Below are 22766 nucleotides of genomic sequence, written 5' to 3'. Positions count from 1 at the left end.
GGCCTCACAGGCATCTGGAGAGCTCGACCACTGCTCTCTCCTTGGTGGGATCAAGTGGCTGGAGGGGCGGCACCGTGGTCCCCCAAGCCCTGTCCTTGCTTTACTTCCTGGGGGACCCTGTGCAGGCCTTCATCTTCCTCATCCGTCAGAGCAGCTGGGGGAAGTGTTGGTTCTGACACATTCCAGTCCCACAGGTGCCTTGCCCGTGGCTGAGACCAGGTCGGGGCCAGGGAAGGCGTCAGGGGCCAACCTCTGAACACTGAGGGCTGCTGAAGCTGGGGTGGGGGCCACGCCCCTTGTGGAGGGGCTGGAGATTGGGGCAGGAGTTTCGGTTCCTGCGAGAGCCTGCCCCCTATCCTTGTGCTCACCTGCGAACAGGGGGGCAGCAGGGGTATCTGCAGTCATCTCCCACCTCAGCCCCAGCCACACCACACCTCTACCGCCCCCTCCCCCCAACACACACACACATGCTCTGGGAGGGGGTTCAAGGACACCTCAGTGCTCAGGCAGCCCAGGGCCATGGTGACAGCAAGGCCTTACTGGTTGTCCTGGCAACCGAATAGAGGTCTCTTGGTACCAAGGAGAACCCAGAGGCCCCTTCAGCCTTTCTTGGCGCCCTGGCCCTCCTGCCCCACAAATACTAGCTATAATGATTTCCTACAAATTGTTAAACCAAGATAAAAGGTTGGCGTATCATAGAATCTACCTCGTGTGCTCCAAGAGCGTTCCCTGAACCAGCACAGCAGCATCACCACCTGTTCCAAATGCAATTCTCTGCCCCCAAACCAGCCCTGCTGAATCCCACCCTGGGGGTGAGCGCGGCGGTTCGGCTGCAGCAGGCTGTCCGGTGACGGTGCCGGCTCGAGTTTCACACCCGCTGCCGCCGCATAACCTTGGCCTGCTTGCTTTCCAGGCCGAGTGCGAGCGCTTCGCTTTTAGGAACAGGTGTCTTTATCTCAAAAACACAGAAAAAGTAGTTTGGGGAGCATCTTACACTCTCAAAAGGACTTGAATTTATTTAAGTAAAAAGGGGGGAGGGTGCTGTAACAAGCAAGCCACCCAGCAGAACCGCCAGTGAATGACAGCAACCCGCTACCGATTCCGGTGCCCCTGCCCCCCTCCACATGCCCACCCTGCAGCCCCCGCGGCAGAAAGACCACGGCCCCCGCAGACTGCCCCGCGCCGGGCTGGTTGGCGCGGCCGGTTGCTCAGCCCCGACGGCGGCCTCGCTGCGCAGACGCCGGGGGCCGATTGTTTAAAAGCTGTTTACAGTCACCCCGAGGCAGCGTTCCCACCTCCATGCGCTCGGGACTGAACGTTCCAGGACGCGTGGCTGGAAGCCCCGTGTGCACACCGTGGTTTCAAGCCCCGCCGGCGCAGACCCGGCCCCCGAGGGCACGGCAGCACTGGTCCAGGGTGTAAAGTCCCGTCCCTTCCCTGTGCCCCCCGCCCCGCCGGCCCTCCGGGCGGCGAGCCGCGAGCCTGGAGCCAGGGGCCGGGAGAGGACGGCGCCCGGGGCAGCGGTGAGCGTGGTGGCCGCGGCCCGGGCGGGCGGGGTGGGCCCGCCGGGAGCCGCCCTCGCCGGCCCGGAGCGCGGAGCAGCCAATGGAGGCCGAGGCGCCGCGCGGGGATTGGAGCGCGCGCGGGGCGGGCCGGCGGGGCCGGGCGAGGGGAGGAGGCGAGGCGGGCGCTGTCAGCGCGGTTATAAGGGAGGGAAAAGTTCCCTGCGCTGGGAGCCGGGCAGGCGCACGCTCGTACGGCGGCCGCAGCGGCAGGGCGGGGCCGCGGAGGAGCCGGTGGCGGCGGAGGACGCCCCTGGGGCCGCGACTCGCTCCCCTCGGGGACTCTGTCGGACCTCGTAGAGGTACCAGGGGCCGAGGGCTTTCGCACGCAGCCATGGGCGGCGTCGGGGAGCCCGGGCGGGGGCACGCGCAGCCGGGGGCGCCGCTGCCCACCTTCCGCTGGGAGCAGATCCGCCAGCACAACCTGCCGGGCGACAAGTGGCTGGTCATCGAGCGTCGCGTCTACGACATTAGCCGCTGGGCACAGCGGCACCCGGGGGGCAGCCGCCTCATTGGCCACCACGGCGCTGAGGACGCCACGGTAAGGAAGCCCACCGCTGGCCGGGTGAAGCCTGGCGCTGGCCGGGGCCTGGTCGTGGGCACTGGGACCCTCTCTACTTGCGGGGTCTGGCATCCTTTCTACTCTTCGCTGACCTTTGATCTCCTGGTCCGGGACCAGGATTGGGATGGACAAGCCAGGGCCTGATGTGGAGTAAGGAGGCCACGTCCCTGCATGGAGAACCTCCCCTCAGGGCCTTGGGGCAGGCCTGGGCAGGGCAGGGGAGGGTCTGTGCAGGAGTAAGGGGCTCTCAGAGGTGGGTGTGTCCTGGCCAACGAGCCCTCCGTGTGCCCTGAGCTTCTCCTCTCAGTTCTGGGTCCCCCAGGCCAGGTTCCTTTTGCTGAGTGCCAGGGGTAGGGTGGGGTCTGCCCCCCCCCCCCCCCGCTGGAGACTGGCAGGGATGTGCCACCAGAGCCTGGGGGCTGGGCAGCAAGGCTTGGGCAGGGCCCAGAGGTCTGTGGCTTTCCCAAGAGCCGCTGTAAACTGCTCTGAGGGGCAGTGACTCACCTCTCCTGGGCTGGCAGCTGCACGTGGGAGAACTTTGCCAGCCAGGCTGGGTGGGCCTCCTCGGGAAGCATGGTCACCCCAGGAATAGGCTGGCCCTGGGGGACCCCAACTTCCCCTTCCCAGCCCATGTCTAGACATGTCTTGCCAAGGAGGGACGTGGCCTGGTCCACTGGGACTGTCTGGCCGGAGTCCAGTGGTCGAGCAGGCTGTTGTGAGGAGACTCCTTTCTCATCGGCCCCTTCCTGGAGTCCAGCAGTCCCCCAGCCGGAGACAAGGTGTTGAGGCCATGATGCTCTGCCTTGCCCGTCTAACATTCTAGGTTGGCTGCCTGGGTGTCAGGAATCTTCAAGATGTCAGGAGATGAATCCCTAACTGGCAGAACTTTAAGCAGCAGAAGAAATTGGGTTCTGTCCCAGGAGCTCAGTGTCCCTATTTACCAGGGCTGCTGGCTTGGACAATCTCCATGGACTCTTTAAGGGAAAAGGTCTCTCTTCCCCACTTCCACCCTAAGAAGCTGAGGGTTTAGAGTCAGAAGCCTCCTGAAAGTCTAGAACCTGACAGAAAGCCTTGCCCGTGGGCCAGGTGGTGGCCATGGAGTTGAAGATGACTGGGGGCCAAGTGTGTGACCACGCACAAGCCTGTACGCGTGTGAGCCCTGTACGCATTTGTGTGCGTGGTCGTGCATGTGTGCATTTCTGCTGGGGCATGGAGGGGGTGAGGTGCCACGGCCCTGGCCACCCCTCAAGGCCACCCCAACCTTGGAGCTGAGGGGAAGGATGACGCAGGGCATTTCTCAATCACTTGTTCCAGCTTGGTGCCCAGGCTGGTGCTGGGGGCCTCCCACATGGCAACCCCATCATACCATTAGCGCTCGACCCCAAGACCGCCGTCTGACAGGTTTCGCGTTGGTTCATCGCCAATAAGGTCTCTTTCTCATTGCTAAAAAGCAGTCTGCTCCCTGGGGCTGGGTCCTGACTCTGCTGCTGGAGACTCAGAGTGACCCTGAATCAGGTGTTACTCCTCTGAGCCTCAGTTTCTTCATCTGTAAAGTGGGGAGAGCTGGGCCAGACAGTGAGCCAGCTGCGGGCAGGACCGTGCCTTCTCAACTTTGTGGCCCCAGGGCTGCCACGTAGTCTCTCCTGCTTGGTGCGTGTGGCTGGCTGGTGAGCGTGAGTGGGCCCTGCCAAGCACAGAGGGCGGTGGACCAGCCACGCCGTAGCCGCCCCTGGGCTGGGTGGCCTTGTCCGGTTCTAGCCATGGCTTTAATGGGAAGGAGTGGCATTGGGGCCATCTTAGCTTCCTCAGGGCTCCAAACATGGGTCCGGAGTTGCCAGCAATACCTGGGCTGTTCAGGCCAAAGGGGTTCTGAAGTGGCTGGGGATGGGGAACCCTAACGTTTGTCTCTGATGGGCCCACAGCACAGATGACAGATGCACCCAGCCCAGTGCTATGTGTGGCGGAGTCCGGGCCCCAGGCACCCCATCCCAGGCCCGAGGGCACAGGTAGGGGTGGGGCAGCTGTCATGCTAGGGCTGTGTTCCCCCAGCCACCTCTCTCTAGCCCCAGCCGCCCATCAGCTGTTCTCATGTCCAGGCAACAGAAACCTTCCTGCCGGGAAATTCCCAGAGTTCCTGTGCCATGAAGTCAGCCTGTGGCCATCCTGGGATACAAAGCTGGGTACCCTGGGGAGAGTGCTCTGGGCCCTGAGCCAGGTTTGCCGAAGAGTCAGAGGCGCCTGAGACTAGCGGAGCCAGCCGGGGAGGGTCGGGGCCTGGCTGCTGCCGGTCGGAATATACCGGGGCTGGGCATTGAGTACCTACTACGTGCCGGACTCCAAATTCCGCACTTGATTTATGGATACTCTGTTTTAGTCCTCAGGGTACCCCTCTGAGGCAGGTACTATTAGTGATTTTCGCACTTTACAGATGGGAAAACTGAGGCTCAAAAAGGGAAAGTGACTTGAAATTAAGTGGCGGGGGTCTGAGATGTGAATCCGTAGCCCGTCCTCTTGCTGTCCTGTGACGTACCTGTTTTTTTTCCATCCATTCATTCATTCTTCACTTACTGAATCATGAAACCCATCAGCAGATATTCAGTGAGCATATCGTATCCACCAAACTCTGTTCTAATCTCTGAAGATACAGCCCCGAGCAAAACATCGCAAGGACGAAGTTCCTTAGCAGAGGGTTGAGCTGGAGCAGAGGCTCAGAGGTGGGAAGGTACTCAAGGAACCGCAAGGATATCAGCAGGGCTGGAGTAGAGCAGTGGGGAGAAGGGCAGGCAGCGAGGTCCAGAAGTAACAGGAGCTGGTTCCCGCTGGGCTTCTGTGTCCCTGGAAGCAGGACTTTGGTTTTATTCTAAGGGGATCTTGGAGGGCAGAGCAGGGAAGCCAGGGCAATCTGAGATACATTTAAGGGGATCCCTACTGTGGAGCGGAAGGCAGAGCCCTCCAGAAGGGCAGGAGGCTAAGGGAAGAGATGGTGGGGGACCTGCCTTCTCCCAGGTAAGGTCCCTCAGAAGAGGTGGCCATTCACCTGGGCTCCTAAGGGCAGGCATGGCCAGGGCAGAAGGAGGGAGCTGCTGGGGGCCCAGGGGCACCGGGAGGGGCGGTATTAGGAGTTAGCTTCCAGGGGTGTTCGGACAGCAAGCCACTGAAGGCAGGTATGAGAGTTGGCCCATTTTGCAGGTGAGGAGACAGGCTGACTGTGGGTGACATGAAAGGACCTTCTTGGGGCCCTCAAGGGGCAGGGCTTTGGTCCTTGGGCTTGGAGGGTGGGGTCTGTGCCTGGGTCGGAGCTGGGGGAGGTGGGGCAGATGGCGGCTCTGGAGGGCGGGGGCCTTGGTGGGGGCTGGCCAGGAACGCGCAGGACCCCGCTCCAACCCCCCCCCCACTGCTCCCGCCCCCCAGGCTGGCTGCCTGGAAAGCCCTGCCGCCTGACACTCCCCATGGAGTGTGACTTCCCTAGGCTCCGTAGGTGGTTTCTGCAGGGTCCCCACCCACTCAGGCTCCTGCCCAGGGTAGTTGCAGTGCCCAGCTCCTGCCCTGGGGGAGTGCTGGGCAGGAACACAGTGCAGACGCAGGGACGCTAGTGGCCCGGGCGCCCTGGCAGCCCTCTGCTCTTCTCCCCGAGGGCACGCAAGCGTTGTGGTTTCCCACGCCCAGGGAGCTAGAGAGTGGTGGTGGCAGAGGGCCTGGCCCCTTTGGGGTGCCTGACGCTTGTGAAGCCAAGGGTGCTGGGTGGAGCCCTCAGGCGGGTGCGGGCCTGGCACTAGGGGCACCGGGAGCAGCTTTCTGGGAGGGTCTCTCACTGCACTGGGCGGGCCTGCACGGTGGGAGTTGGACGTGCTGTGTTCAGAGCTGTGTGCCCTTTGGCCTCCGTGTCCTCGTGTCCTCGTTTGTAAAATGGGGACCCTGATAGTACTTCCCCGCTGGCTCTGAGGAGGAGTGCTGGGGGTGGGGGATGGGAGGAGCACGCGTGCTGGACATGAGGGCCTCCTTTATCTTCCCACCTGGGAGAGGAAGGGACGGAGGGGTTCCTGGGGTATCCCCTGAGGCTTCCCCCCCACCCCGTCCCCCATCATTACAACCCACTTCTGCCTCCTCAACAGAGGCTTAAGGAGGCTGCAAGGACAGACGCAGACCCCCTGAGCCCCCGGCAGCCCTGCTCCATTCCCTTCCTGATCTGGAACATTCCTGATTCTTTGGGGAGTGAACAGGAATGCTCGCCTGTCCCCACTGTGTCCCTGTTCCCCAGCTTCAGGCTGGCTGGGACTTGACCGGCAGGGTACACTCCCCTCTCCTACCCCACACCCGCAGGTCCGCCCTTGGAGGCCGCTAAATCCCAGCGGACTCAGGAGAAGGGCACGTAGGGCCAGTGGGGGGGGAGCGGGGGGGCTCGGCCAGAGCTGGATGTCAGGCCCTTTGAAGTGCACTTTTCCTTGCGCTGACTCCGTCCTCCCTGCAGCCCCGTGAGATGGGCAGCAGCGGTTTCTGCAGCACTGATGAGGAAATACAAAGTGGAAGGGTGTGAGATCTTGTCTGGGGCTCTGCAGCTCAGCTCACCACGGCGGGCTGCTCAGAGGCCATCCCCCCAGCAGGCTGGCGCGGAGGCCCCCATGCCCGCCCGGTAGCTGGCTGCTACTTGGGGCTCACGAGGGGCTGTGGGGCAGGGCAGGAGCCCCTCCAGGGGCCAAGGCAGGGCTAGGAGGGCCATGGACATCACAGATCTACTTGGGTTCAAATCCCAGCTCTGATGTGACGAACTCTGACATGGGCAGGTGTCCCTACCACTCTGAGCCTCCGTGCCAGTAAAATGGTTCTTACCCCGGCCTTGTGGGCTGTGGACAGTTGGCTCTTGTCCATGTGTTCACACCTGCTATCCAGCCCCTGCTGTGCCAGGCTCTGGTGACAGCCCTGTGGACGGAGCCTGTCACTGCCACCAGCAGCTTCTGTGAGGGCCACCAGTGGTCTCACGCAGCTCTGTTCCAGGACCGCGGGAGAGACCTGCAGGGCCACCCTTGGTGCGTTAGGTGGGGGACGGTCGTAGGACGTTTCCGGGTGCACCAGGGGTGGGTGAGGGTGGGGTCCCCAGAAACTCAGGCAGTGCAGCTCAAGAAACACCAGGACCACCCTCCTGTCCCCCGCAGTCCAGCCTCCAAGCAGCCCGGTCCTTGGCTTTGTGGGATGGTGGCCAGCTTCGTGGTGAGGGCCACTCTCCACCCCACTGCCCTGCACCTGCTGCCCACGAGACCCGCTGGCTCCTCTCTGGCCCAGGAGTGGCCTCCCTGGGGCTAGTGCCACGTGGCCCCAAGCACGGTTTTCCGGTCAGACTGGATTCTGATCCCATCTCCATCAGATGGAGCTGCGTGACCTTTGCAAGTGGCTTAACCTCTCCGAGTCTTCTGCCCACAGCCCCTGGGCCCAGAGGGGATCTGGTCACATGGCCCCGCCAAGTGTTCCAGCAGAAGCTGTTTGCTGGGGCATCAGGTTTTGGTCTGAGGCCAGCGACGCACCTTGTTGGTAGTGAGAGCATGAGAACAGGCTGGGGGCGCCGGGGCGGCTCAGTTCATTGGGCGTCCGCCTCTTGGCTTCGGCTCAGGTCATGATATGGTTGTGGGATTGAGCCCTACATCGGGCTCCCAGCTCAGTGCGGAGTCGGCTTCAGATTCTTTCTCCTCTGCTTGCTCACGCTTGCTCTGTCTCTGTCTGTTTCTCTCTCTCCTTCTCTCAAATACATAAATCTTAAAAAAAAGAAAAAAGGAAGAACGGCTCAGTGGTGTCCCCCTGCTTTCCCAGGACCTGCCACAGCGTGCCCGGAGCTTTCAGCCGGAGCCTTGTCTGTGAGCTGTGGGATTTTCTCACCGGCCCTTCGGGGGCTCACACCTCCCCTTGTCACGCCAGTGGATAGACGTGGCTGGAAGTCCCTCGGGTGGCCCTCTCCCTCAGGGCATCCCCAGGCCTGGCCTGGGTGAGTCAGGGCCCAGGGAGAGTCCAGGAGGCGGGCCTGCTCCAGAGTGTGGCCCCGGAGCGTCTGGGGGTCTGCTGGGCGCCAGGGTGACCCCGGGACACACAGAGCATGGGGGGAGGGGGAGAAGAAGGGCTGGAAGAGCAGGGAAGAAATCCTGGGGCCGGAGCCATGTGCTGCCAGGGGACTTTCAGAGGAAGTAAGAGGGAGTCAGTCAGTGCTCGTCAGCCTTCGAAAGGAAGGAAATTCTGCCACCTGCTACACGATGAAGCTTGAGGACGTGATGCTGGGTGACAGGTTTGTCACAGAAAGACGAATATGTTCGATTCCTCTTATCAGAGGTGCCTAGAGTAGTCGAATTCGTAGAGATGGCAGAGTGGTGGCTGCTGGGGGCTGGGGGCAGTCAGTGTTTCATGGGGGCAGAGGTGAAAATTTGCGGGGCGGACGGTGGCTATGGTCGCCCGGCCGTGTGAACGCACTTGAGGCCACTTAACTATATACTTAACAATGGTTAACAGCGTAAAGTAAGAGAACAGAAAGGTTAATGCTCCCAGTCCAGAGCGAGAAAGGCGCTGGTGTCTTGCCCTCTTCTGCCTGGTCCCAGCAGGAGGACAGACTTCGCTCAAGGTCACAGTGAGTGTGGTCAGCCGAACCCCAGACCTGTCTTCCCTCCCAGTTCCCCAGGAGGCCCGGGCCAGGCAGCTTCCTGTGGGGCCGGCCTCCCTCCACATCCTCTCTCCCAAGTCTCCTCCTGGAGAGGCGGAGATCTGCACTACACAGCCCTGTCCCCTCTTAGAAGCTCAGGGACGGGCCCCAAGTCACCTTCCCCAGCGCCTAGGGTATTCCAGAAGCTGCACCTTCCCAGCCCCCCCCTTCTCTCCCAGTCTCTCGGCTGTCCCAGGCCAGCAAGAGAGCAGACAACAGGAAAAGGGACCCCTTGGGTGGGTCCCACAGGTGTGGCCTCTGAGGGGGGGCTGGAGGGGCCCGAAGTGCCTCCTCCCCACAGGACCACGTGGGATGTACAGTAGCAAGTACAGGGGCCCAGCTGTCCGTTTGGACGTCCCCCAGAAGGGGGAAGGCTTGCGAGCAAGAGAACAATAGGAGGCCCCGTTCTCAGCCTTCTTCAAAGCTGTTTCCTTTGGCCGCCAGCAGGCCCCTTCCCCAGGCCCGCGGGGACAGCACGGCTCCCCCCAGTCACTGCTCCTTCCTGTCCTGCAGGCAGCTGGGTGGCGAGGGCTGGTTCCTTCAGAGAGAGCCTCTGAAAGCTCAGGGATAAAGATCCGGTGAAGAGCTGGGAGCAAGCCCGTCGCCGCAGGACTCACTCCGCGAGACTAAGGAACCCCGTTGTACCGTTGCAGTTTGGCTAACCTTTCAGATCTGCCCGGGGCCGCCTTCCTCACTGGTCCCGGTCCCTGGCGCTTTGTTGCTTTGTCGGTCTGGCCCTCCAACCCCCCGTTGCATTGCACCCCCACCCTCACCCCCACCCCCAGCTGTTACAGAGAATCACGGGAACGTGCAGTATTTATTTCATTTGCTTTTTTTTTTTAAGTGATATTTTCCACTTCTGCTTTAAAAATCAAATGAGCTTTACTGTTTAAGTATCTTCCTTGCAAACCTAAGAACTCAGTCTGCGTGGCCATTGCCTGATTCTTGGAGAAGGGCCCCCTGCGCTGGGGCAAGCAGCTGGGGCCCAGCAGGTGCTGCGCTTCCAACAGGGCTCCCAGGGCCTGGGGGGCACCGGGCCGGGCCAGTGGGCAGGGCGGACCTGTTTGGCCCTGTTGATGTGACTGCTGAACAACCAGCAGATTCTCCATCCATCAGTGCCCCTCCCTTCCATCAGCGGTCCTCTCGCCTTGTCTCCATCTGCCATCTGTCTGTCCTCCTGACTGTCGGCTCTCCCCAGGATGCCTTCCGCGCCTTCCACCAGGACCTCAATTTCGTGCGCAAGTTTCTGCAGCCCCTGCTGATCGGAGAGCTGGCCCCCGAGGAGCCCAGCCACGATGGACCCCAGGACGTGAGTGGGGGCCCTGGTGGAGGCCAAGCCCCCAGTGGGGGTGTGTGTGGAAGGGGTGGGGGCCATCGCCAGCAGCAACTCCGTCCACATTCTCCCCAGGGGCCCCTCCCCGGGGCCAAGGCTGGGTTTGCCATCCCTTCCTGGGCAGGTAGCTGAAGGTGGAGCTGGAGGGACGCCTGCAGGAGCTGGGGGCCCCAAGGCTGGCTGGGCCCGCATTTGCTGTGTTTCCTGCTCTGGGCCCAGGATCCCCATCTACACTGAGGGTTTGGACGCACTGGGCTCTAAGGGTTTTCCCCGCCCTGGCTTTCTCGGCTTCTCATGCGCCCCACACCTTTTGTGGGGCGAGCCTTTGCCACCAGCCGGCTCCCCAGCTCAGACCCCAGGACGGTGCTCTCACCCCTCTGTCCCTCCGGCTGCACCCCCGGGGCCTGGCACTGGGACAGGGCTCCCGGGGACCACCGGGCCCTCGCTTCTGTAGCCGACCAGCCCTTCCACCGCGGCAGGCCCAGCTGGTCGAGGACTTCCGAGCCCTGCGCCAGGCGGCTGAGGACATGGAGCTGTTTGAGGCCAAGCCCGCCTTCTTCGCTCTCCTGCTGGGCCACATCCTGGCCATGGAGGTGCTCGCTTGGCTTGTCATCTACCTCTTCGGCCCGGGCTGGGTGCCCAGCGCCCTTGCCGCCCTTGTCCTGGCCACCTCCCAGGTGACTCCAGCACTGCTCTGCTGCCACCGAAACTGTCCAGTAGCACGGGGCCTGGCCCACGAGGACACTCTGGATGTATTTGCTGAGTGAATGAATAAATGAATGAATGAGCCGCAGAGGCCCCACAATGCGTGTATCTGGAGGTCAAGCTGCATTTTAAACGAGCTCCTTGACAGGCTTGCAAGCCCCTAGGCCTCCCGAAACTCGGTTGTCCTCATCTGTTAAAAAGAGGAAGGTGGCCCACAGGGTCTTAAAACACAGCATTAGCTGTGGGGGTGCCCTGGGAGCTGGGAGCCCCCCCAGTTCCCTCCCACCGGCTCCTGACCCTGCTTCTGTCCCTAGGCTCAGTCCTGGTGTCTGCAGCATGACCTGGGCCATACCTCGGTCTTCAGGAAGTCCCAGTGGAACCACGTGGCCCAGCAGTTTGTGATGGGGCAGCTGAAGGTGAGGGGGTGGGATGGGTGGTGGGGAGGCAGGGGCTGAGCTGGGGGTGTCTCGCCGGGTCTGCGCAAGTGTGCGGGCATGGGGTGGTGGACCGGGCCTGGCCCCAGCCCTGAGAGCCCCTCTCATCCCCTGCAGGGCTTCTCGGCCCACTGGTGGAACTTCCGTCATTTCCAGCACCATGCCAAGCCCAACATCTTCCACAAAGACCCAGATGTGACCGTGGCGCCCGTCTTCCTCCTGGGGGAGTCGTCCATTGAGGTGTGTGGGGAGCACATGGACTCTCTCGGCTGGGCCTGCCGCTCAGTGGGGGCGGGGGAGGGTGGCCCCCCGCTCTGACTCCAGGCTGAGCCCCTGCCCGAGGGGCACCCCTTCCCCGCTTGCCAGCCTGCCGGGGTGATGAACCCAATGGCTGGAACCTGGGGTTGCCTTGGCCGCCGTCAGCCCCCTGACCCCACCTGGGAGGAGGCGGGCCTGGCGGGCCGCTCTCCCCAGCCCCGCTGTCCCCACAGTACGGCAAGAAGAAGCGCCGCTACCTACCCTACAACCACCAGCACCTGTACTTCTTCCTGAGTGAGTGTCCGTCCGTCCGTCCTCCCGGAGCGGGGGCCACCGCGGGGCCCGGGACGGTGCCTGCCGCCCCTGGACAACTTCCGCCACCTCCCGGGGGAGGGGCCCACTTGTTAAAACTCCCTCAGTACAGCACCTGCAGGCCTCCCCGGGCCCCGGTCACCCCAGCCCGCAGCCGGGGCTGACTCTCCCCTCGCCAGAGGCAGCCACGGCCCTGGCCCTGCCCGGAGTTTTTGGAATTCCTTCCTGCATTCACATCAGAGGGGTTCGGAGCCCTCGAGCACTGGGGCAGTCGTTGGGGTGGCCAGAGTGAGGATTTAAGGGTGGGGACGTGGGAAGCTGGCCCCGGGCCCACAGAGGCTCGGATGCCAAGGGAAGACCGTGGACTAGGCCTTGTGGGTGATGGCGGGGTCACCCGGCCGGAGGGGACCAGCCTGAGGTCCCACAGGTATTCCCGGGATAACGGCACCTCGCTCCCTAACTCCCTCGGCCTCTCCTGCTTGGCACCCCAGCCCTGCTCCCCCTGAGTCCCCTCGCGCCCCCTTGCAGTCGGCCCACCGCTGCTCACCCTGGTGAACTTCGAAGTGGAGAATCTGGCCTACATGCTGGTGTGCATGCAGTGGACGGTGAGTGGGGGCTCGGCGCGGGTCTCCCTGGGAAGCCAGCTGTGGCGACGGGAGGTGGGGCACGACGGGGCAGCCCTACCCACGGATGCAAACAGGTGTGCAAGTGACGCTGTGATACACGTGTGTGCGTGTGCAAGTGTGCATGGGCATGCCGGGGGTCTCTCCCAGTCGGGGCGTCCTCCCTGGGGGTGGGGAGCCTCTGGGCTGTCTCCCAGGGAGGGATCCCCCCATGGCACCTTCCTCTCCAGAGTCAGCCCCATGAGGCTGGGAAGGCAAGGACCCTGTCCCTTTACCTTGCTGAGAAACAGGCCCGGAGAGGGGCAGGGCCCCGGCTGGGGCTCCGAGGCACAGCCCGCAGGAGAGGTGGATGATGCCGGCTCCTGTCCCGGCGGCCTCGGGGCCTCGGGGCTCCTGTCCCCTCCTCCGCAGGACCTGCTGTGGGCCGCCAGCTTCTACTCGCGCTTCCTCTTGTGCTACAGCCCCTTCTACGGCCTCCCCGGGGCTCTGCTCCTCTTTGTTGCTGTCAGGTAGGGCCAGCTTCCGACTGGCAGGGGATTGGACAGGCCACACGCAGGCAGCGGGGGCCCCTGGCCCCAGCCATGCACGCTCAGAACCTCCACGTCCCCGTCTGCAGTGTGGGGACGGCAGGGCTGCCTCCCTGGGGGGCTGAGGAACACGAGCGGCAGGATCGCAGGGGCGGCGGGTCTGGGGCCGTCGCCTGGCTTACAGGCAGCCCCGTGGATGTCACCCTCATGAGCAGGGCTACTCCGGGCTCCGCCGGGTTGTGGGCCCTGCTTTGCTCAGCCTCCTTAAACACCAGTGGGGGGAGGGGTTACCGCAGTCCATGGTGCAGAGGAGGAAGCCTAGGCCCAGGTCCGATCCAAGGGGGGAGCTGGACACGGGCAGTGCCTGAGCCTCCCCTCACAGGGTCCTGGAGAGCCACTGGTTCGTGTGGATCACACAGATGAACCACATCCCCAAGGAGATCGGCCACGAGAAGCACCGGGACTGGGCCAGCTCTCAGGTGGGCTGCAGGGCTGCGGCTGCTAGGGGGAATGGGGGCCGCATGCCCACCCGTCTCACCGGTGCCCCACCCGTTCCTGGCAGCTGGCAGCGACCTGCAACGTGGAGCCCTCGCTCTTCATTGACTGGTTCAGCGGGCACCTCAACTTCCAGATTGAGCACCAGTGAGTGTGGGCCCTGCAGGCCCCCCCGGGGGGGGGCGGGGAGTGAGTCCTGAGTCCCAGGGCTGACATGAGGCTAGGCTTATCCCCGGGGAGGCCTGGGAGGTGATGGCCGGGTGAGGGCTCCCTCCGGCCCGCCCTCGCCTCCGGTGCCAGCACCCGCTGTCCCCCTGTCCCTGCCAGCCTCTTCCCCACGATGCCGAGGCACAACTACCGCAAGGTGGCCCCGCTGGTGCAGGCGCTGTGTGCCAAGCACGGCCTCAGCTACGAGGTGAAGCCCTTCCTCACCGCCCTGGTGGACATCGTTGGGTAAGGGCCCCCGCGCGCAGTGGCTCTCCTGGGGCCCCTTCCCGGGCAGCTCTCTGAGCCCAAACGGGTCCCTCTCCAAGAGCTGGCGTGCGAGGCCTTTCTGATCAGCCTTTCTGTCCTCAGTCTGTGCCCTCCCTCCCTTCCCAGGGCTCTCTCACAGCGCCGGCTTTAGGGAGCACCTGTCGTGGGTCCAGACTCTGTCCTGAGGGCTCTCGGTGCGTCAGTATCTGTGAGCAGAGCAGGCCGAGGGCCCTGCCTTCCTGGAGCTGACAGCCTAGTAGGGGAGACAGAAAGCGGTTCAAATAAGTGCAGAAAATGTGGGAAGAGAAGATACGCTTTGGCAAAACAAAACCCACAAAACCTAAGAATGGGAGCGGGCGAGGGGATGGGAGTGCCAGGCAGGACTCGGATTTTAATAGGGGGGCAGGGTAGGTGGTATTCAGAAGGCGCCATGTGAGCAGAGACGGGCAAGAGGGGAGAGGGCTGGCGATGGGGACAGGTGTGAGGGTGGAGACCGTCTGGGGCAAGGGAACAGCAGTGCAAAGGCCCTGAGGCAAGAGTGTGCCGACGTGAGTGGAGGAGGGACGTGCAGGACTGGGATTCTGGAAAGACACCCTGACTGGGAATGCACCGACGGGGCTCGAGTCGAAGTAGAGCGGAGGTTCCTGTAGCTGTCCAGGCGAGGGATGGCGCCTTGGCAGTGGGAAACCGCGGTCAGATTCCGTAGCCCTACCTCTGTGCTTTGCCACATGCCGTTCCCTTCACTTGGAGGCCCTTCCTTCCCGGCCCCGGGCTCTGAGCCCCTGCCACTCGGCACGGCCCCATTAGAACCCTTGGCACTGAATTTTCCTTGCGAGTTGTGGATCCTTCTGGGCTCCTCTGCCTGTCGTCAGGCTCTTGGGGGGCAGGCTCCATGGCTTACATAGGGGTCCCAGGGTGGCATCGCCCAGCAGGAGACAAAAGAGAGAGCTGGGTGAAAGACGGACAGGCCATGCAGACTGCGGTCTGGACTGGGCCTTTGTGTTCCGTCTGCCCCCAGGCAAGGTCTAGATTCTACTCCAGTTAAGGAGAGAGTAGCTTCCTCTCCTGTTACCCTTGCGCTCCCCCACCCCCCACTGGAGCTGCCTGCCCCAGAGGAATGGGGACAAGTGCACGTACAAGTACACGTACCCTCACTGGCTTGGGGGCAGGGAGATAGTATCTTGCAGTCAACACACTCACCGCATCTCTGCCCTCTAGGTCCCTGAAGAAGTCTGGTGACGTCTGGCTGGAAGCCTACCTCCACCAGTGAGGGCAGCATCCAGGGCCCTGGCTGACACCAAGCTGGCCTAGGCCGGCCTGACACCTCCCCCTCTCCCCCCTCCCCACCTGGCCGAGGGGGCCCTGCCTACCCTTCTGGATCTGCTGTCTTCACCTCGGCCCCCTCACCTGTCTGCTTGGTGGCCCTGAGGCCATGGCTCTTGGCCAAACAGGACCAGGGCTAGGGGGATGGTGCATAAAGCCACACAGCATGGCATGTTTTCCCAGAGCAAGAATTTAGGGAAAACTCTTATTTTTATATAAAAACAAACCCAGATACATGATGGAGTAGAGTATTGAATCTGCAAGAATCTTGGGGCTGGAGTCTGCCCCAGACTTCCTGAGAGAATTCAGGCCCTGGGGCCATCGGGGTGCTGGGAGATGAAGGTGGGGACGGGGGTGGTGAATGGTGGCTTTCAGAGGTCCCCTCGGCCCTGGGTCGGGGAGCTGGCCGCTGCACCCGGCTCAGATCTCTCTGTGGGCCTGGACCCTCCCTTCCTGTTCTTTATCCAGTTGCCGCAAACCTTGGGCAGTCACCCTGGGCTCCCCTCACTTGACTTCTCTGCACAGCGGGACAGGGGCTGGTCCAGCAGACCAGGGCTCAGGGCAGAAGGCCATGTACGAGGTGTCCCCTGAGTGCAGAAAAAGGAAGTCAGTGTGGCCCGGACGTGCACTGGCCTCTTCCCGCAGCCTCCGTGGTGGGGGGGCCTCATCCCACAGCCTCTATAATGAGGGGCCTCCTAGGGCCACCTCACCGGTCCTGCACCTGGCCTCAGGCTGGTAGGGGTGCAGCTTGAGTGTGCTCGGTGGCCCACAGGAGGGGGCATCGGCTTTCTCGCATGGCTGCCCTGGGGGACCAGGTGTCTGCATGGTGTCAGCAGCTTACAGAAACCAAATGCAGAGCTAGGATTTCCCTGAGGGCCTTTCTGGAGGGGGAGCGGGAGTCTTGCCATCAGCTGCAGGATTGCCCCTCCCTTTGTCAGGGCTGCCATTGCCCCGGGCTGGGTTCTCTTCAGGAGGTGGAAGGGGCACACATGCTGGAGGTCTTACTCAGTCCTTTCCCAGGACCCCCGGCCCCACCCTGATCCATGCGGCTCCCACCCTCCCTTCTCTGGTCAGGTAAAGCAGGGGGGAGGTCATGCCTCTGCTGGGACTGGTGGCTGTATGACCTTGTGGGAAGTTACTCAACCTCTCTGAGTGGTAGTATGACCTCCTAGGGTGCTGGAAGGTAAAAGGTGGATGTTGTGTGGAAGGTTCTTTGCGTTGGGCTTGGCAACAGGGCTCAGAAATTTAAAAGAAATTCATGCACACGGTCCAACACCCCGGGGCCGCACCTGCTCGGACCTGGGACAAGCCCGTGGCTGTCTCTGACCCCATTTGCTCCCTGAAAGGTACTTCCTGCCTTGAAAGCAAACTCCTTCCATCTGGAGCAGATCCCACACTCAGGGTCCCTGCACGGCCGTTCCTCTGCTGCGAGACCCCTTTCCTGTGGCCACCTTTGGAAACCCTGCTGACTCTGGGTGCCACGTGGGCCCTGGGATGGCAGTCGCTCTATCTCATGTGCAGTCACTGCATTTCCTGCAGTCGCTCTGATGCACGTGCACTTATGGGAAATGTTAGCATTCTGTACTTGGAGGGCAGCACGTCCCCGCCGGCGGGAATGCTGAGCCTGCGGCGCCACCTAGGGGCATCCAGAGTATCTGCACCGTTGTGGGGCAGGCCACGCTCCGTGATGCCCCTGGTGGTGGCCTCTGGGAGTGCGCTCTCCTTCTGCAAATTGGTGGTTGCCTAATGACTTGCTCAGAGGACACGGAGAAGCCACCTGGCCTCAAGTAGCCCCCCACCCGACCTCGATCTCTCTTTATTGCCTGAATCCTTCACTGGCGGGTCATCTTTGCCCTTGACCCACTCTGTCCCCCATGCGGGCAGGTCATCACCCCTCTCCTGAGCTGAGCTCCCCTTCTCTATCAGGTCTCTTCAGAGTCCCGGAACAAAAACCTAGGGAGTGTGGGCCAGGTTTGTAAAAGGAAGGAAGGAAGGAAAGAAGGGCCTTGGCAGAGCCTCCAAGAAACCCCGTATCTCTCTGCTTTATGGTCTGCACACAGTCTTGGGTGCGGAGGAAAAGCAGCAGGACATGCTGATTTGTTCCCAGTCTACCAGCATTTACGGAGTCTCCCGTGGGCACCCGGGCAGATGGTGGGAAAGGAGATTCACAAGAACCAGACCTGCCTGTAGTGTTGGGAGTGGCTGGTCCAGGTTGTGAACCAACTCCTATGTGACAGGACAGGTCACAGATCTTTCATGGGTCTTTCCCCCCGCCCCCCTCAGGTCCGGGAGCGCCTGGCTGCTTCTTATGCCTGGCCGTTTCCGAGCTCTTGGGACCTGCCCCTAATTCTCCTGGATACTTGTTCTTGAACCAAGTGATTTGGAAGAAACAACTAAATGCCTTCAAAATCCAAAGAAACGTATTTATGATGGCAGAGGGCAGTGGAGACGTGGTCTTCAAATGCTAGCGTGCTAGGTGGCCGCTGGTTGTGTATGCTTGGGCCGGTCTGATTCGAAATGTCAAACGCAGCCAAGAGGGCCCCGGAGTTCCGGACCCGGGCCATGCCTTCCTCTCAGGCCGCAGTTTCTTCAGAAGTGGTTGTAGGCACTCCCTGGGATCCACGGCGTATCATTCCATGTCAGGTGTCAGACCAGGAGCTCTCTGAGAAGCTGCATCCTGTCCAGAGGGGGACACCTCTCCAGGGACGGTGCAGCTAGGACAGCTGAGGAGTCCTGTTTGGCCCAAGGCACGGTCTCCTGAACAGTTTTTGGTGACCCCAAAGACAGCTGGGGCCCAGGGCTGCCACCTCCACCCTGCCCCTTGTCACCAAAGGCCTCCTCTCTCCCCCCGAAGGACCAAGAGTTTTTCTGAGTGTCCCACGGGACGCCGAAGGAACTTGCCAGGGCACTGACCACCTCTGCAGCGCCAGGCCCACACACAGCCCAGGGAGCTGTGCCAAGCCCCCCTCCAGGCCTGGCACCCTGCACCTGCCCAGGCCACCCACCAAACTGAGCAGGCTCTCAGCTCCCCAAGGATTCCTTCCACCGTCTCCGCCCCTTCTGACCAGCTGCTGGGCCTCCTGGGAGTGGTCTGACATTTGACATGCTGGTGTGGGGGGACATCTTGTTCTGGGAAACAACCCTTCCCTTGAGGGAGCAAAGGAGATGGCGGGGCAGAGTGCTGGGTGAGGCACAGGGATCCAGCTGCTGCCCGTGCATGGCCTCTGGCCAGTCCTTTCCCTTCTGGACCCAGCCTCCCCCGTGACTGGAAGCTTCGTGTCTTGTGATGACTCAGGACCTCACATGTCAGGGCCTCATAACTTTCAGCTGGGGTGCGGGGGTGGGGACAGGAGAAACAATGAAGCAGAGAGCAGGTATGGGTGTCCCCAGCTCCTCGCCGCCAGGGTAATACTTGAGCGCAAGGACAGTGTGGTGGGAAAGAGCCACAGCGAAGATCCAAGCACCGCAGCAGAGCCAGGATAGCTGGTGCCTTCAGAGCCCCAGCGTCCAGCTAGCCCGTCGGTCCTCCCCGCCACTCTCCCCGTCCCCGGGAGCCTGCCTGGCACATGGAGAAGGACCCTAGGCTCACAGATGGTAGGGTGGCGGGGCCTTACTGTCCAATCCTGGGGGACGGGCTGCCACACCCAGCCCGGGTAGGAGGCGGAACACAGGCCCAGGTGAGAAGGATGGAAGGTGAGTTCCTCATGGCCTTTCAGCCTCGAAGGCCTCTAGTGGGCCTACTCCAGTAGGGCCAGGCCAGGGGCTCACAGGTGTGGAGAGTGACAATCACCGGAGCTCAGTGCCTTCGCTATATAAATGGTGGGACTGGCTCAGAGCCAGGGCAGCGGACTCACACAAGGCCACTCAGTGGGTCTCGGCCGCCTGGCTCAGGGCTCCTTCTGCAATCCTGGGTCCTATTGCAGGGTCCCTGCACCCACTGGGGAACCATCCAAACCCCGCCTGGGAAAGCCATCCCTGCCCGCAATACCGGGGTCACGGGGAAAGCAAGAAGGGCACGAGGGTCGACTCCGGCCCTCCCCAGCCCTGCTGGGAGGAGATGCAAGGCCAGGTGGGGGACCCCTGAGGTGCTGGCTAGGCCGAGCCTCTTGGCCCTTCCCCAGCACATCTAGCTTGACCTGCCGGCTGAGCCAGCCCGGAGGCAGGGAGCAGAGCAGCATGTGGGCTGCTGGCACAGTGGAGGGCAAACGGTACCAGTGCTCCTGGCACAGCCCTTTGAACTTTTTCCAGGCTTGGCTGTAGGACAGACCCAGGACTGTGTCTGTGCCGCCACCTGTGAACTGGTGACCCTGGGCCAAGATGGCATGGGCGTCTCCCCAGGGTATGGGGACCAAATGAGCCCCTGAGCAGGACACAGGGGCCACAAGATGGAAGCGTAGGTCTCTAGGACTTTCCAAAGCCCCTTCCGAGATTCTCTTTGCCCCCAGTGCTCTGTGCACTGACTAGAAAATGGGGGGATGGGAGTCTGGCAGAAGCCAGTCGACTGGTGAGGTTGTGAGCAGACAGCTGGTCCCAGGAGGAACTGGGGACAGAGACAGGGAATGGGGAGGTCAGGAAGGTGGCCTGTGCCAGCTCCTCCTTGCTGCCCTCCAGAGACCTTCCAGAATGCCTCCTTCGGCATGTTTGGAGTTGGGTTTGTGTGAACGCACTTCAGGGAAAGGGAGAGAAGTTCTCTCCTGAGCAGAGGCAGCAGGGGTTGAGAGTAGGGTGACCGCAGTGGGGGAGGGGACAGCAAAAAGCCTGCCTCTACCAGCATGGGTCTCCCCCCTGGTGCCCTGGCTGCAAAGCCCCTTCCTCCATCCCGACAGCCCGCCCAGCGTTAACGTGCAAGAAGCGAGAATAAAATTACTTTTATTTCCAAAAAATGTAGGGATGGGGAAGTGACATGGTAAAAATTAACATCATTTCCCTATGGATCCATTCTGTCTCCAGCAAAGGACAGCTCCTGGGGCCTGTGTTCTCAGTGGGAGGGCCTTGGGGGCCCACGTTGCCGTGGCAACCCGCAGGTCTGTCACGCTGGATGTATCCCCCCCACCCCCACTGGCCAAAGCTGGGGACTACAGCCCTCCCCCAAAGGCCTCCACTCTGAGCTTGTTTCTGCTCCCCTCCCCCGAAGCTAAATACTGGTTAGTGGGTTAGATTTCAAACGCAGCAGCCCTGGGTCCCTCCCTCCCACTCACTCCCCATCCCCTCGGCAGCCTGGCCTCCAGCCCCAAACTCCTTGTGGCAGTTTTCACTTGGCCCTCATCAGATCTCCCTCCCAAACCCCCAGATCCTCAGGGTCACCTCCTCTGCGACTGCCTCCCCCTGGGCCCCCACTGCCCTCTCGACAGCAGCGGCCCCAGCAGCCCCCACAGTCGGGGTCACTGTGGCCTCTGTGAGTGAGCCGGCCTCAGCCCACGGCAGGACCCGCAGAGGCAGGTGGTAAAGGTTGTGACAAGGCCCAGCCCTGTTGTTGCCCCCCGCCCCCCCGTCAGAATGTATCTATAACAAAAGGTTAAAAAACCAGAGGACAGGAGAGAGCAGAAGGCAGTGGGAGCACGTCCACACCAGCAGCCCCAGCACAGGGAGGGGCTGTGTGAGGCGTCCTCCTGCAGCCTGAAGGGCCCAAGGCCACTCGGCCAAGCAGCTAGAGACTGGTTGGCACTGCCTGGCAGGTAACGGAGCACTTTGGAGAAGGGTCCGATCGCTCCAGAATCTTAGGTCTCCCAGCCCCGACAAACATCTGAAGGGGATGTGGGGGCAGGGCTGAGCCGACTTGCCCGCTGATCCGCCAGCCTGGCCATGGCCTCGGCTAAGCCCACCTTCAGGATGGCCCCTCGGCCCCCAGGTCCCAGGCAGTGGAGCCTGCACAAGCCCTGGGTCAGAGGGCTCCCGTGGGGCGAGGACACTTGCCTGGGCCCTGAGTCTGAGCTGGCTACGCTGCGGGCAAAGGGAGCCGGGATCAGGGCCAGGACCCCGGACATCTGAAGACAAGTGGTGCCAGCAGGGGGGCCCCCAGCTCTGGCCCCAGTGTGGGCCGAGAGGGAGCCGGGTGAACCACACTCCCTAACACCAGGGCCGGGGCTGGGGGTGGGGGGCGGCCAGGCCTGCGGGCCAGGGAGCTGTGGGGACCAACTGGGTCTGAGGGAGACAAGGAGGTGTGAGGCCTAGAGGCCAGGCAGCAAGAGGGTGGTGTTGTGGGCAGTATTTGTGGACCTCTGATCTGGCAGAAGTTTAGGGGCAGAAGTTGGGGGCCGGGACAGAGCACCTCTCTGCGCTCCTGGGGGTGGGAGGTGGGAGAAGGGGAGGGGCCACCAGATAGAGGGGGGCAGCCCCATGAGGGAGGGTGTGGGAGAGAGAAGCAAAGAGAAATCGGAGAGGAAAACAGGAGAAAGACCAAAAAATGGGATCCCCAAGCCAGCATGTACCCCAGCCTCGCAGACACCCCTCAGAACAAAAGCCCACCCTTCCCTGTGGCCAGCACTCCCACCTGCTCCCCCTTCCCCGTGGGCGCCCCCAGGGCTGCTGCTTCATTTGTGGAGGTAGGCGTCCAGCCACAGCTTCCCGGACTTCCTCAGGGACCTGGGAAGAGGAGGGGTCCGTCAGGGCCCAGGAGTCGGGAGGCGGGGCCCAGGAGTGGGGGGGGGGCGCAGCTGGGGAGCCCCAGGGAGAGGGGTGCTGCGGAAGCTGTGCTGGGGGTGTTTTGCTTCCCAGCTCTCAGCGGGGCCGCAGGGTTGCCTGCTCAGGGCTCCCCAGGGAACCTTCCCCCCCGCCGGAGGAAGGACAAAGGGAGGGTCCCCATCCAGCCCAGAGCGAAGCCAGGTCATTCCTAGTAAGGGAGGTGGCCTGGTGGGGACACTTGTGCCAGCAGGGCTCGCCCCCTCTGATGGCTGTCAGTCTCCAACGTGGGCAGTCCCAGCTACGCGCCTCTCAGCCTCTTCCCTGGGCCCCAGGGACGTCAGGCTCGGACCCCCCTCCCCCTACCTGATGATGTCCTGCAGGGCCTGCAGCAGCGGCTTCTCCTGGTACTGGATGCCGTGCTTGGCGCACAGAGACTTCACGAGCGGCGCCACCTTGTGGAAGTTGTGCCGTGGCATGGTGGGGAAGAGGCTGGGGAGAGCGCGGACGGTGAGGATCGCCCGGCCTCCGCTCGCAGCCCGCACAGACGGCAGTCAGGGCTGGAGAGACCTGGTCCACAGCTCTCCCTGTGCGCCCCCCACCCCCAGGAGGCTGGCACATGGGGAGAGCTGGGCCTCAGTTTCCCTGTCAATAAAGGGATCGATCACCCCGCCCTGCTAGGCTTACAGGATCAAGGGAGACCGTTGGTTCCAGCTCTCTGTCCTTACAAAGCTTGGGCCACACCGTGAGGAGTGGCTGTCACTAGGGCCGTGTGAGCCCCTCGCCCTGACCTCAGTGGGCTGGCTGCAGAGCCACGCTCTGGAGGCCTGGCCAGGGTGGAGAGGGAGGCAGCCCCCATATGCCGCC

The 22766-nt window shown here is 62.6% G+C and overlaps 2 protein-coding genes across 4 annotated transcripts in view; one reads left to right on the top strand and one right to left on the bottom strand.

Moving 5' to 3' along the window:
* The first annotated feature begins 1719 nt into the window (after nt 1–1719).
* Nucleotides 1720–15517, top strand: FADS3 (fatty acid desaturase 3). 2 transcript variants are annotated; one of them, XM_045786834.2, is made up of 12 exons: nt 1720–2103; nt 9996–10106; nt 10610–10723; nt 11150–11251; nt 11387–11509; nt 11761–11821; nt 12368–12444; nt 12874–12971; nt 13372–13468; nt 13552–13631; nt 13812–13937; nt 15177–15517. In XM_045786834.2, the coding sequence occupies exons 1-12, from the start codon at nt 1897–1899 to the stop codon at nt 15226–15228; spliced, it is 1248 nt and encodes a 415-aa protein (XP_045642790.1). In that variant the 5' UTR covers nt 1720–1896; the 3' UTR covers nt 15229–15517. The 2 variants fall into 2 exon arrangements, with proteins under 2 accessions (XP_045642790.1, XP_045642789.1); XM_045786833.2 differs by having other exon boundaries at nt 10610–10807.
* A 4617-nt stretch (nt 15518–20134) lies between these two features.
* The window catches only part of FADS2 (fatty acid desaturase 2), a 32037-nt gene continuing 29405 nt past the window's right edge, over nt 20135–22766 (bottom strand). For both annotated transcript variants that reach the window (XM_045786831.2, XM_045786832.2), the window contains exons 11-12: nt 22266–22391; nt 20135–21863 (exon numbers count right to left, since the gene is read on the bottom strand). In XM_045786831.2, coding sequence (XP_045642787.1) covers nt 21812–21863; nt 22266–22391 — 178 coding nt within the window. In that variant the 3' untranslated portion in view covers nt 20135–21811. The remainder of the gene's footprint in view (nt 21864–22265; nt 22392–22766) is intronic.

The sequence above is a fragment of the Ursus americanus genome, chromosome 24 (assembly GCF_024610735.1).
Source record: "Ursus americanus isolate L20-20 chromosome 24, mUrsAme1.1.p, whole genome shotgun sequence".
NCBI classification, from domain to species: domain Eukaryota; kingdom Metazoa; phylum Chordata; class Mammalia; order Carnivora; family Ursidae; genus Ursus; species Ursus americanus.
This window is presented reverse-complemented; position numbering and strand designations above follow the sequence as displayed.